The sequence below is a fragment of the Colletotrichum karsti genome (assembly GCF_011947395.1).
Source record: "Colletotrichum karsti strain CkLH20 chromosome Unknown Scaffold18, whole genome shotgun sequence".
Lineage (NCBI taxonomy): Eukaryota > Fungi > Ascomycota > Sordariomycetes > Glomerellales > Glomerellaceae > Colletotrichum > Colletotrichum karsti.
This window is the reverse complement of record NW_024065918.1, coordinates 11,270-25,096: the sequence shown is the minus strand read 5'-3', so window position 1 is coordinate 25,096 and position 13,827 is coordinate 11,270. Positions and strand designations below refer to the sequence as shown.

The 13,827-nt window shown below is 33.0% G+C and overlaps 2 protein-coding genes across 2 annotated transcripts; both read left to right on the top strand.

Annotated features, from left to right (window-relative positions):
• Positions 1-213: 213 nt before the first annotated feature.
• On the top strand, positions 214-3,351 carry CkaCkLH20_06102 (uncharacterized protein; the record flags this gene model as incomplete). Its single annotated transcript, XM_038888819.1, has 7 exons — positions 214-392; positions 445-1,504; positions 1,550-2,246; positions 2,301-2,410; positions 2,457-2,497; positions 2,569-2,860; positions 2,917-3,351. 7 exons carry the CDS (start codon positions 214-216, stop codon positions 3,349-3,351), a joined length of 2,814 nt encoding a protein of 937 aa, XP_038745620.1.
• A 148-nt stretch (positions 3,352-3,499) lies between these two features.
• On the top strand, positions 3,500-4,028 carry CkaCkLH20_06101 (uncharacterized protein; the record flags this gene model as incomplete). Its single annotated transcript, XM_038888818.1, has 2 exons — positions 3,500-3,637; positions 3,702-4,028. The coding sequence occupies 2 exons, from the start codon at positions 3,500-3,502 to the stop codon at positions 4,026-4,028; spliced, it is 465 nt and encodes a 154-aa protein (XP_038745619.1).
• Positions 4,029-13,827: the final 9,799 nt, after the last annotated feature.

The window sequence follows — 13,827 nt, the reverse complement described above, 5'->3', positions numbered from 1 at the left end:
TCTTTTCCATCTTTCCACCCTTTTGCCTGACTTTCTGAGGATCTTTCCTTCATTTCCTCGTGGAGTTTCTATGAATCTGTGCTTGCGAAGGACTGCATTGGCTCGTAGGTTGTGACGAATTCCAGCCTGGTTGCTGTTTGTCCCCAAACTAAGCAGCTTTTTTACGCCGATGCTCTCTTATTTGTAACAGCGTGACCTGCACCTCCCAGAGAAATGGACGACGACTCTGACTCTAGCTCTGTAATTGATGATTACGAATTCGAGGAACTCTTCCCGGAAGATGAAGATGACGCCGACAAGATCCGGAAAGGCAGCCATCCGCTAGGCCTCAGCAGGAGCTACATTCCGAAGTGGAATTGCGCAGACAGCTTGCGGGAGATCATACAGAACTGGTAATACTGTGGAAGACCTGCCTCTGTCAAATAAAATGCTAACGGAAAGCAGGAAGGATGGTATCGTTGAGTCCTATGGCTTGGATCCCCGCTCGTTCGTAACGCATTTGCACGAAACGAAAAACGAAATCCAGATCACCGTTCATCGCCCAACCCCCAATGCGCCCAGTCCTGAGACTTCCAGAACTCGCCGCCAGATACGCCCAGAAGGTGAATTGCTAGGCTTCATTCGATTCAAGAGAAAACAAGGAAGCATTGAACTGGCCAACTTCAACGCCGCTCTCACGATGCAGAATCTGAGCCTTGGCGGCACGACAAAGCACGGTGATGACAAGTTCGTAGGAACTCATGGAGAAGGCTTCAAGCTTGCCGCTCTGGTAATGCTACGCAACAACCGACGCTTTCAGATCAAATCAAGTTCTGCGTCATGGAATTTCTCCTTCAAAGGTGTCTATCAAGACCGATTTACATGCAGTATTGGACCCGCGACCGACAGAAAGGTCGAGAATGACAAGGCCGCCTTGGAAAGAGAAACGACGAACAAGCCCAGGGCTTCTCTCAAGGCCTACATTCATCAAGATGTCGTTGTGAAGATTTACAACAGGCCTAGTGACATCTGCGACAGAATCACCGAGGACCAGTTCAACGACTGGATAGCTGTGTCTCTCGACATCAAGGGCCCTCCTCCGGACGCCATGATTCGAACTGAATACGGAGATCTCCTTCTGGATGAGCGTTTTGCTGGCCGCATCTACCTGAAAAGTCTACGAGTCAAACACAACGGAGCCGGAGGCAAGAGATACCACTACGGCTATAACTTTGCCGAGGGAGAAATCAGCCGCGATCGAGAACAGTTAACTAACAGCAAGGAAAAGGCCTTGATGTTAGCTGATATTTGGGGAGCCGCCATGCAGCACGAAGAACACGGGGGCGATCTCGTGCCCAAGTACATTGCGTTGTTCGGCAATTCGGATTATGGAGATGTTTTTGGGGTTGAGGACGCAATTTCAGAACACACTGCTAGGCTCATCTGGAGGCGGTTGAGAACGGATGCGCCGGGCGAGTTTTTCTACTCGGAAGATCCTGAGACAACTACTGAGTATGCACCTCAGGTATGCGAAAACATGCGTACTGATTAGATGAAGACTGACCGACAGGCCGATATCATCACAAACGACATCAAGAAACAACCAAGGAAACTCCCGAACAGACTTTGGAAGGTTCTCAGAAGGTTTTCGCTGGCTCGCACGCCAGAAGAACAGCGGCTTCATCTTTTTGAATCTTCCAGCCCTATTCCACCTATCTCGAGTCCTTTTGCTGCTGGTGTTGAGAGGATGTTGAGAACAGTCTTGTCGATGGACCCAAGGCTGCGTAGCGTGACACCGGTCTTCGTCAACGGCGGAAACATCGGCATAAACCTTCACTACAAGAAAGAGCAGAAAGCTCTACTCATTCACCGGAAATGGCTTGATTTTGGCAAAGCTCACGAGAACAGTGCATGTGAGTTTTCCAAACTTACCACATTGGAAGGGGGCCAAGAAGCCAGCGCCTTCGCTTGCGATCATGTCGTCGAAGACCTCTTCGAGCTGGCCGTCAACGATCTTAGGGGCCATCTCCAAATCAGCCCAATGGAAGCGATCGACCTCCGACGTGAAGCAAGAGAACGCCTTCATCAGACTCCAAGAGATGTTCAAATAGCGAATTACTCTGGAGGTAACGCTCTCCAAGTAACGTGGATCGGGACTTCATCAGGTGTTGCATCCAAATACTACGAGGATCGAATTTTCTGCATCGTCGCTCTCCACGCAATGAGCTCATGTGAGAATCGGAGAGAAGAGCTCGTCAAATCCACGAGTAAGTCAATCGATCCCCATTTCGTAGAACGATCGATCTTAACGCAATGCCTAGATGTTGCTGCTTCAGAGGCATCTTGCCGGTGTGAACACCGAAAGGTCGGCCTTTCTGAAAGTTCTGCAACTTTCCACGATCTCGACCCCGCAGAAACATACTTCGCGTTGGTATGTCGAGATGCACCCTCTGCATTTTACGGTTCACCCACCCCAGCTTTGGCACCACGACCTCCGACCATCAGACCAACCAACAGCGTCCGTACTTCTAGGGCAGCTGCATTCCCTCGAACTAGACGCTTTAGTTCGTCTTCTTACGAAACAGCAAGTGGCATCTCTTCAACCCCACAAGAAGGGCCTGCTTCCTCACCCCTGCCTTACGTGGACCCAGCCAACGACGACAATGGCAACGACGTCGATGACAGTGACATCATGGATATGGACGACCAGTCGCTACCCATGTTGAAAAGTGAAAGTCCGGTGGGTGGTGGTGAGGATGTTACCAGACAGCTCATGGATGCGTGGAACAAGGACGAACAGGAATGGAACAGCTATCAGGAGACGGAACTGACCACAACATTGACCCGAGGTTTGATAATGCGCACCAGATGCTCATGCGATGTAAGGGAATACTCGCCAACAGAAGCTCCGAATTACTAACGCCAATGCCAATTTAGGCAATGTACCCGGAAACCTCATTTGATGATACACACTACGACGACGAGCGTTTGGACTTCACTTTCGAGAAGAACCAGTGGATTGTGATGCGGGACCGTACCATGGCTTTTCATGAATACGTTGCGTGGGTGCATGAGGTTCACGCTGAGAGTGAAAATTGTATCAACAAGCCGCACTTGACCATCACTAAGTACTCGTCGTGCCGGTCAGATACACTCCTTTGGGAGGCCGAGACATCCGGAATGACCGAAACTTCGGACATCGACGTAGAGTCAGAAGAGATGCTACTGCACTTTTCGTCCCTGCATCATATGGGGCAACTGGCTGATGCCGAGGTGATTGAGATTGACGATATCACGGTGGTCCGGCCTGCTTCGGCAGAGTTTTGCATCAATTATGCCAAGTTTTCAGGCAAGAATTCATCGAACTTATGATGTTTGAAACTTGCTTACTCTTATGATAGGTTACGCTGAACTCCCTGGAAATATCTGTCGGTTTGGTCGATGTGTCCAAGGTAACACGGTCACGGTCATGCCAATCATGTCACATCTTCTGTCAGGGAACAAATTCCGGGAGGAAAAAATGTTTTCCGAATCATCTGAGCTTTCTGTTTGCGATCTGACTCCCAACGTTCTCGGTCCACTGGAAGGCTTCACTGAAATGGGCTTTAAGGTCTTGGCCGGAGCTGGTTTTGACGAGAGTCGTCACATGACTTGGAGGGTACGCCCAAATTACGAAAGATATCCATGAAATTGAACACATGGTTTACTGACAGTGATCTTAGATTCAAAACCCCCAATGTGCTGTCTTTGACGGGTCACTCAAGACCGTCATTGACGACTTCAACTTGGGCAGACTCGTTGCTCCAAGTTGGCCACCAGAAGGTTCCGCCCTCGTTGCTTTGGTAGCTGGTGAGAACTCAACCTTCCGATTGAGTGCCGAAAACACGAAAATGCCTTCCAAAGAGTCATTCTTCGCGCCTCTAGACATCGTTGAGTCCGTTGCAGCTTCCGAGATCAACCCTGACTTCACAGTGCTACAGATGTCGCCCGCAGTGCTTCATCCCTCTGCTCTTGGCAGGTTTTCTGCGACTATTTCACAACTTCTTTAGCAGGGACAAACCGTCAAGATCGAAATTTCGCCAGTCCGCGACTTTGGAGTACCCCAAAGCCGCTTCCTCGTCAATGTTATCGGATCTATCTCCCAAGCCTTAGCTGTTATGCCAATCGAAAAGTTCGGGCAGCCATTTGCAGGAAACCTCGACAGCATCACCCATAGCATTGCTAACTTAAATTTTATAAATCCGCATGTATCTCAGAATGAGAACTAGGGTTTTATTTGCTCAACCCTAGACCTACAGCCTATTAAGGGAGCCCCCTTATCTAGGCTGTATATAACCTATAGATACCTATATAGTTAGAAACTATTAGTACCTAGGGGTTTCTTATAAGTAACTATATAGAGTCTAAATACCTATAGATTATAGTTATATTAAAAGATATAGATTCTAATTAAATAGGTAATAACTATATAAGTTTTATAGTTAAATAGTTATAGAAATAAAGATTAATTATTTTAAAAAGTATTAATTATTTTAATTTAATTATTTTAATTTTATAACTTTAATTTGGCTATTTTAATTAAATAACTTTAATTTAATAACTTTAATTTAATAACTTTAATTTAATAATTTAAATTTAAAAACTTTTATAAAGCTATAATTATAGCTTTAACCTCTAACTTTATTTCTAATTAAGCTTTTATTATTTTATTAATAATCCTCTATTACTTTAAACCTTTTAGATATCTAAATATTAAGACTTAATTTCTTATTCTTATTACTAACTATTTAAAAGAAATAAATAAGTTAAAAAAAATAATAAACTTATTATATTTTAAGAGAATTATTAAAATAGCTATTAAGAGGCTAATTATAAGAAAAATAGATTAAAAGAATTAACTTAAAGAGAGCTTTAAATTCTAACTTATAGATATTTAGCTTTAGGTTTTTAAATTATAATAGATTAAGATTTAATAGGGCTAAAAATAGTAATATTATTTAAAATAATATTATAAGTTAGAAAATATATTACTTTAAAAGTATTCCCCTTAATTAAGTTAATATAGTTAAAAATATACTTTAATATATAGTTTTATTTCCTTATAATCTCTAAAATATTAAACTATTTTAAAATAAATAGCTTAAGTTAACTAAAAAATAATTAGTCTTATTAATTTTACTTTATAATTAGTATAAACTAACTATAAATAGTTTCTAGAGAAAAGTTAAAGTATATATAATAGTATATATAGTAGCTAAAGCTAAATATATATTTAAATAATATTAAAATTAATATTATATTAAAGTAGTTATAAGCTATTTAGTAAAACCTAATATATTAAAAAATAAATAAAAGATAATATTAAAACCTTAAGAGGGTTTTAAAATCTTATTTACTTTAAAGGAATTAAATAGATAAGAAATAATATAAATTATAAAAATATATATTTATAGTAGAAAGAGATAAAAATAATATTAATATTAAATATAGAGGAAGAATACTAAAAATTAAAATTAATATAAAAGATTACTTTAAATATAATTAAAGACTAACTTACTTCTTAAAGCTATTAAATATAGCTATAAATAAAGTATAAAAAGAGATATTATTTTTAATATTAAAATAAGGAGTTTATTTCTAAATAGTATAATAATAGATATCTTAATAAATATTTCTAAATTAAATATAAATATCTTTATAATTAACCTTAAGGTATATAATAGAAACCTTAAGGAAGTAGAAATTAAAATTATTAAAATCTCTCTTATCTAAAGGGATTAAAAATAAAGATACCCTATAGATATCTATAATACTACTTTAGAGTTAAATATATTTAGCTATTTTATATTATATAGCTTTAATAGCTAAAGAGAGAGGCTATATCTAAAAGGAGTTTCCCTTATAAATCTTTAAATCTATTACTTCTTAATAAGTAATAAGATAAAATACTATAACCTTATTAATAGTAATAAACTAAAAGATATTAATAAAGTCTTAGTTAAATATATTTATAGCTAATAAGAAAACTTTAGCTATATTTAAAATATATTTAAGTTAAGACTATTTATCTTCTAAAAGTTAATACTTATTATTAATAGAATTATTAATAAACTATATATTAATAGACTTTTAAGCTTAACTATATATAAATATATAAGAGTTATAGAGTTTTAATATATCTTAATATTAAAAATTAATTAATAAAATAAAAATAAAAAATTTAAGTTTTTCTAAAGCTTAAAAAAGCTTATAAGCTTTATTAAACTATATTTAAGTAGTACTATAAGTTAATAAATCTAAATATTAATTAATATAAATAATTACTTTAAATAAAATAAACTTAAATAAACCTTTATAATTAACTAAGAGATAGTAATTAGTATAAAAGCTTAAATTTTAAATTTAAAATTATTTAGATCTTTAAGTAATATTTTATTATAATCTTTATTTACTTAAAAAGATTTACTAAAAGTAAATAAGAGGTTAAAGTTAATAACTTACTCTTTTATTTTAAAGTTATCCTCTTTAGTATTTTAAAGCTATAAATTATAAGTAACTATAATTAGAAGTAGATCTATAACCTTAAGAGTATAAAAGAGCTTATAAGTAGTAAAGTTAAAAATATAAGCTAAATAGTAAATATAAATTACTTATTATTAAGGGATATTAAATACTAAAGTATACTATTAAGAGAATATTAATAAGTTAAAGTTATTAATATTATTTATAGTAATAATATTAAAATAAATATAATTTTAGCTATTAAGCTTAAGCCCCTAGAGCATTTAGACTATATATTCTATAATTACTACTTATATATAGTTCCTTATAATACCTAGGGTTCCTAAAAGAATAGCCCTCTAAGTTTAGTTCTTTATAATAAAGTAATTTATAATATTAAGAAGAATATACTTTTAATTTAGTATTATCTAAATATTAATAATAAGTAATACTTATAAGCTAGAAATAATCTCCTAAAGGATTTAGATATATAGAGTAATAGCTTTATTTTAAAGTAAAGTTAAAAGTTAGCTTACTAAAAGAGTACTATATACCTTATTAAGCTTTTTAAAAAGTAACTTAAAGCTTATCATTTAGACTATATAGAAAGATAGTTATATTTTAATAAAAAAGTAAATTAATACTTTTATAATCTACTTATTAGGGAAACTTTAAAAATAATATTAATAGAGATTAATATAAATAATTATTATAAATAATAAATCTAAAATATATATTATAAAGTAGCTAAAATAAAAAGCTATTATTACTATTAAGATTATTATTTTAGCTTTAGTTTTATTTCTTTTTATAAGTATTTAAATTAAAATAATTTCTTATTAATAAAGTTTCTAAACTTTTTAGTATTAAGTACTTAAGTATAACTAAATAAGCTTTATAAATAAGCTTTAAGTTATTATTAAAGTAGTTTATACCTTTAATAAACCTATTCTATATAGCTAACCTTTAAGAGGAGTAAAAAAAGAGCTTTATAGCTATCTTAAGATATCTATTTTATATAATATTCTATTAGCTATCCTTAATACTATATATAATATTTTATATATATTACTTTATAATATACTATTAGTTATAAAAGTTAAAGAAGTTAGTAAAGGGAATAATTATACTATTATAAAGGAGTTCTATATTAAAAAGAGATAGCTAAAGTTTAAGAAAAGGATTTTTAAGAATAGTATTATTATTAAAAGCTTAAAAAGAAAAAGCTATAGTAAAGATATTAAGAGAGACTAATATAAAGAAAGGAAAATAGAATTAAAATATATTATTATAAAAATTTAATATAAATATATAGTAGAGTAAATAAATCTTATTTATTATAATATAATTAGCTTATTAAAAAGTATAACTAATTAATATATTATTATTATAGAATTTATTATAAAAAAAAAAGCTTAAATTAAACTTTATATTTTATATATTACTATTTAAAATACTATTATTATTCTTTAAAAGTATACTTTTAACTTTATAATTATTAAAATAAAGTTATAATAATAAGATATTTAAAACTCTATAAGGTCTTTAGAAATAGCTAGTCTTTTTAATTAGTTAAGATTAATAATTACTTACCCTATTAAGCTTAAAACTTCTATTACTTTTAAAACTAAACTTTAAGATATTAATAATAAAATTAATATAGAGGATAAACTCTAGCTATAAGCTTAAGCTATAAAAGTAAATAATATAGAAAATACTATAAGTTTAATATATTATAATAAGAAAAAAAAAGATAAAGAGATTTTAATTTAAAAGTATATATTAAAAAAAAAGAAAGAAAAAGAGAATAATTACTAATAATTCTAAGTAGTTTTATTTTATAAGATATAAAAAGAATAAAAGTTAACTAAATAGGTAATTAAAAAAGTATTATTTAGCTACTTTATTTAAGAAATTACTCTTATTATATAACTAAACTTAAGGTTTTAGTTACTAATACTTAAGGTACTTTAAAATATAATAGAATTCTTTTTTATTATAATCCTTAAGAATAAGTTTAACTTTATAGACTTTTTATTTAAATTAAACCTAATTAGATATAAATCTATATATAATCTATACAAGAGGGTTATATTATAGAAAAAGGATATTAATCTCTTATAGTAGTTAAGTAAGAGAATAAAGTTATAAATAAACTATTTAAACTAAAGAAGTATTATAACTAAAATTGATAATTATAATTTAATTATTATAATTTAATTATACTTTAATTTATAAGGAAATATTTTCTATTAATTAACTATATATACTTTAGAAGATTTAATTTAAATCTTTTAATTACTTTTAAAATATCAAACTCCTCTATCTATTAAACTATTATATTCCTAATAAATATATTCTATAAATAAAAAACCTTTATAAAGATAGCCTTATTAAACTTCTTAAATACCTTAAGGTATAAACCCTTAAGGGGTAATATCTCTAAAATAAAAGGAATTATCTATAGAGTTAATTTATAGTATTTATAAACTTTATTTAGAATAGCTAAATTATAATAACCCTTATTATTAATATAAGCCTAAATATTAATAGAACTTAATAATATCTACTATATAGAATCCTATTTATTACTAATAGTATTAGTAATATTTTAAATTATCTTCTAAATAGAGATATTAAAATATACTTTATAGTTTTAAATATTATTTTAAAAAGTAATATAAAAATATTAAATATTAGTTATATAATAACTCTAATTAATAAGCTTAAAGTATAAATTAATATTTTCTTTTATTAAAAGTAGATTAATATACTTAATATTATAGTAAAGATAGACTCTTTTATTAAGCTTAATAGTTTAATCTTTAATATAATTTAGGTTCTATAGGTAATAAAGTATATTATAGAGAAATACTTCCTTAAGTAAGAGTAAGTTTTATATAGCTAGCTAATTAAGAGTCTTTTTAATACTAAATAACTACTAATAAACCTTAAGGGCTCTTTATAGGAAATTATAGAGAATTAAGAGCTTTAACTAGAGAGCTTTAAAAATATTTAGCTAATATACTCTAAAAGTAATATACTTAATAACCTTAACTTACTAAATAAAGTTAGTATTAAGAACTTTAAAAATAAGAAATAAAAGACTTATATATTATATCTTTTAATATAGGCTTATAACTATTATAAAATTAAATACTTAAGTAGTACTATCTATAAGATTAAGAGGAGTATTATTCTAATTATCCTCTATATATATATAAATATTAAAAGTAAGGATCTTATTATTCTTAATAATTTTAATATTATTAAGATCTTTAAAGATAGGATTATTAAGAGCTATTAACTTAATTATATTAAACTAATTAAGATATTTATTCTTTATAATACTAAAAAATTAGTTAAAAGAATAAAGATAAGAGAATATTAATTTATTACTCTTAATAGATTTATTTAATTAACTATATCTTTATACCTTTATACTTAAATAGAGTTATATTCTTTTATTAATCTATATTCTATATTACTTTAGTTCTCTAATAAAATATTTAGTTTAATATGTTTTAAAGGTTTTTAATTTTCTTTTTTACTTTAAGTAAGTTTACTATATATTAATATAACTTTATAGTATTTAAGTTAAAAGAGTACTTATTATCTACTTTTTATTTTAAGCTAATATTTAAATTAAGTAGTTAACTTTAAAAAATTAATTAATATAAAAAATTACTTTAAATTTAAAATATATATTTACTTTAGCTCTAACTATAACTAATTATTATAGAGATAACTTAAAGATATAAAGTTATAAGATAATATTAAAAAGTAGATTATAAAGTAAAAAAGTAATAAAAAATAATAGAATAAAAAATAAAAAGAGGTTATTATAATAAATAAGAGACGTTATTATAATAGTAAGAGGTTATAAAAGGGAAAAAAAGTTATATTTTATAAATAGGATTTTAAAGATTAAATAAAAAGAAGGAGGTTATAACTAAAAGAGAAGGTATAATTAATAAAATTAAGTAACTTCTTTATTAGAAGAAAAAGAGATAATTTCTTAAAAATAAAAGGAATAACTTTTTATCTTATTATTTATTTTAAATTAAAGAGTATAACCTAAATATTATAAATAATCCTTTTTATAAATAAAAAGTTTATAAATATAAAAAAATATCTCTTATAATATTAAACTTTTCTTTATTTCTAAAGTAATCTTTTTTTATTTATAAAGCCTTCTTTATAGCTATTTAGCTTAATAATAATATAATAATTATTTATTTTAATTTATATAATTTCTATAATTAATTTTACTCCTTAATAAATTAGATATTATAGAGTTACTAGAGATATTACTAAAAAAGAACTAAAGCTAAAAAAAGCTAAAGTATATAAATAGTTATAACTATTAGTATTATTAATACCCTAAAAGTAAATTAAGTTAATATAATTAATTACTTTATGTCACGGGCTAGAGCCCGGATCGATATCTCCGGCTTTGCCGGAGCAGTCTCCGAGATCCGGCTCCGTTGGACCCGCTATTCTGCTGGGGTATACCGCCTAACCCGGTCTGCTTTACCGCTGTTAGGCGCCTACCCCTGTAAAGTCCTTTCTTCCTTCTTTAGCTTAGAATAGTTAATTAATGGCACCCATACTATTGAATAAATACTGGGCTAGCCCCTTATATATTCTAAGCTTAATAATAAAAGACGCTATATGAAACCTCACGAGAGCGATACGACGATTCGCTGAGGGTAGCGCAACGAGAAGACGCTATATGAAACCTCACGAGAGCGATACGACGATTTGCTGAGGGTAGCGCAACGAGAAGACGCTACATGGAACCTCACAAGAGCGGCACGATGGATCCGCCAGAGGGTAGCGTAAACGACGCAATGAATGCTGAGATTGATCGCTGGATTAACGAAGCGGTCAACACAAGCGTCCGTCCTCTTTAGGACCAGATGGCCCAGCAGACGGCCTAGATGACGCAGCTCTTGATAGCTCTAAACGAGCTTATGTTAATAGATAGAGTAACCCCTACGCTGCTTATAAGTAGCGTACCAACCCTATCTATAGCTGATATAACTATATAGGCAATAAGCAATAGCATTATAATAATAGTAGTTGAGCCCTATAAACCAACCTCAACTAGACGACTGAGGCTAACGCTTCCTAACCCCCCAAAGTTCGATGGCATAAGACGATGGTTCACACAGTGGGCTCTGGAGATGAACTCGAAGCTATAGATCGATGCGGAAGCTATAGGAGGAGAAAAGAGCGCGTTCGCATATATCTACGCTAGGCTAGAGGGGACCGCCCAAGCAACGTCCACCGCCTTCTTCGCCGATGGGGTAGCCCGAGAAGACCACTCCCCAGCCCGATTCATGGACTATCTTGAGAGAACGTATGGGGACCTAAACGCTGAAGCCTGGGCCTTAGATAAGTTACGCACTATGCGGCAACGAGAGGAAGAGAGTTTTACTTCCTTCTTTCCTAAGTTTGAGAAGGAGCTTGCAGCAAGTGGAGGAGGATCTTGGCAGGATAAGATTAAGATCAACTATTTAGAGGGCGTATTAAATTCCCAGCTAAGCAACCTATTAATAGGGGTACTAGAAACGCTAAAGGATTACTACTAGTTCATGAAACTGCTTCTTATTATGGGATCCCGCTTAGATAGCTGGAAGCTTAGGGAACGCTATCTCAGCTACACTTCCTAGAAGGTGCTGCAACCCAACCGCTAACGAGACGTAGATGGAGATACACTGATGTCTGGCGTCAGCTGCGCTAAGGGTAAGGAGAAGATAAAGTCACGTCGCCGATAAAGCAGCTCCTCATCTGAAGACCCGCTGCAGCTCATAAGAGATAACCGTAAGTGCTTCAACTGCAACTAGATCGGCCATATTGCTATACGGTGTCCTAAGCTGAAGCATTTAGGACCTAAGAAGGTTAAGAAAGTTAAGAAGGCTGTGAAGCTAGAGGATAGCAGCAACAGTAGCGCCGTAGAGGACCAGGGAAGCTCTGAGACAGAAGAGAGCTTGGGAAAAGAGTAACTCTAACGCAAAGTTGGGCGCTGGAGGCAACGCCTAGTGATATCATAGAATGGAAGAAGTTTAAGCATCGCATGAGCAGCAAGTCAGCAGTGATCACTACCCGTATATATAAGGGCACTCAAGCAGACGCCCTAGTAGACACTGGGTGCGACCTATACGCCCTTGTCGACCATGACCTCGCCCGCAGGCTACGCCTACTAATAGTAGACCGCTTAGAGTGGGTACTAGGCAGCTTCAGCGACGCTATAGGCGCCACGAAAGCGATAGGTGTAGTTGTCTTTAACCTAGAGCTATGTGGCTATGATGAGAAGATCTTTGTGTATACTGTCTGTGGTCTTGGGGATGACCTCTTCCTTGGGAAACTGTGGATGGAATGGAACTGCGTCTTATATGACGCTTCTGCGCAATAGATACGTTATAGGAGAGGTGGTATAGACTTATGACTGAAAGGTGAGGAAGAGCTAGAATGAATACGCTAGATTAGAACTGCTTGACTCCTCCTAGGAGCCCCCTTTACAACGCTCTATAAGAGGGCGTAACGATAAACTGGAGAAACTGCAGCATATGAAGTGCGGGCTATTAGCCTGGTAGACATACAGAAAGCCCTTGTGAAGAAGATAGAGAAAGCAGACCTTAAGGCTCTCCTTCCGCTAGCTGTTCTAGCTGAATTTTGTGAGCTATTCCAACCCGATGAGGCTGCCAACCTCCCACCGCATCGCCCCGGGGTCGACCACGAGATCCCTATCAAGCAGGATAGTAAGGGCAATGAGGCTGTACTACTATGGGGCCTGCTCTATGGGATGTCATGAGAAGAGCTCCTCGTCCTCTGGAAGACCCTGTGAGACCTACTAGACAAGGGCTTCATCCGCGCTAGCAGCTCTGAAGCATTAGCCCCAGTACTGTTCGTATGGAAACCAGGAGGAGGGATACGCTTTTGTGTTGACTACTGCGCCCTTAATAAACTCACTAAGCGCGACCGATACCCTCTTCCCTTAATTTGAGAGACGCTATGGACGGTTAGCGCTACTAAGTGGTTTACTAAGTTAGATGTGGTGGCAGCGTTCTATAAGATTAGAATTGCTAAGGGAGAGGAGTATAAGATAGCCTTCTGAATAAGATATGGGCTATTTGAATGGCTAGTTGTCCCCTTTGGGCTTATAGGAGCCCCTGCTACGTTTCAGCGATATATCAACAGCGTACTTTGAGAGCATCTAGACGACTTTGCGACAGCATATATGGATGACGTCCTGATCTACTCAAACGGCTCACGATAAGACCACGAAGCAAAGGTTAAGCTAGTACTATGTAAGCTAGCTGCTGTAGGGCTCCGATTAGA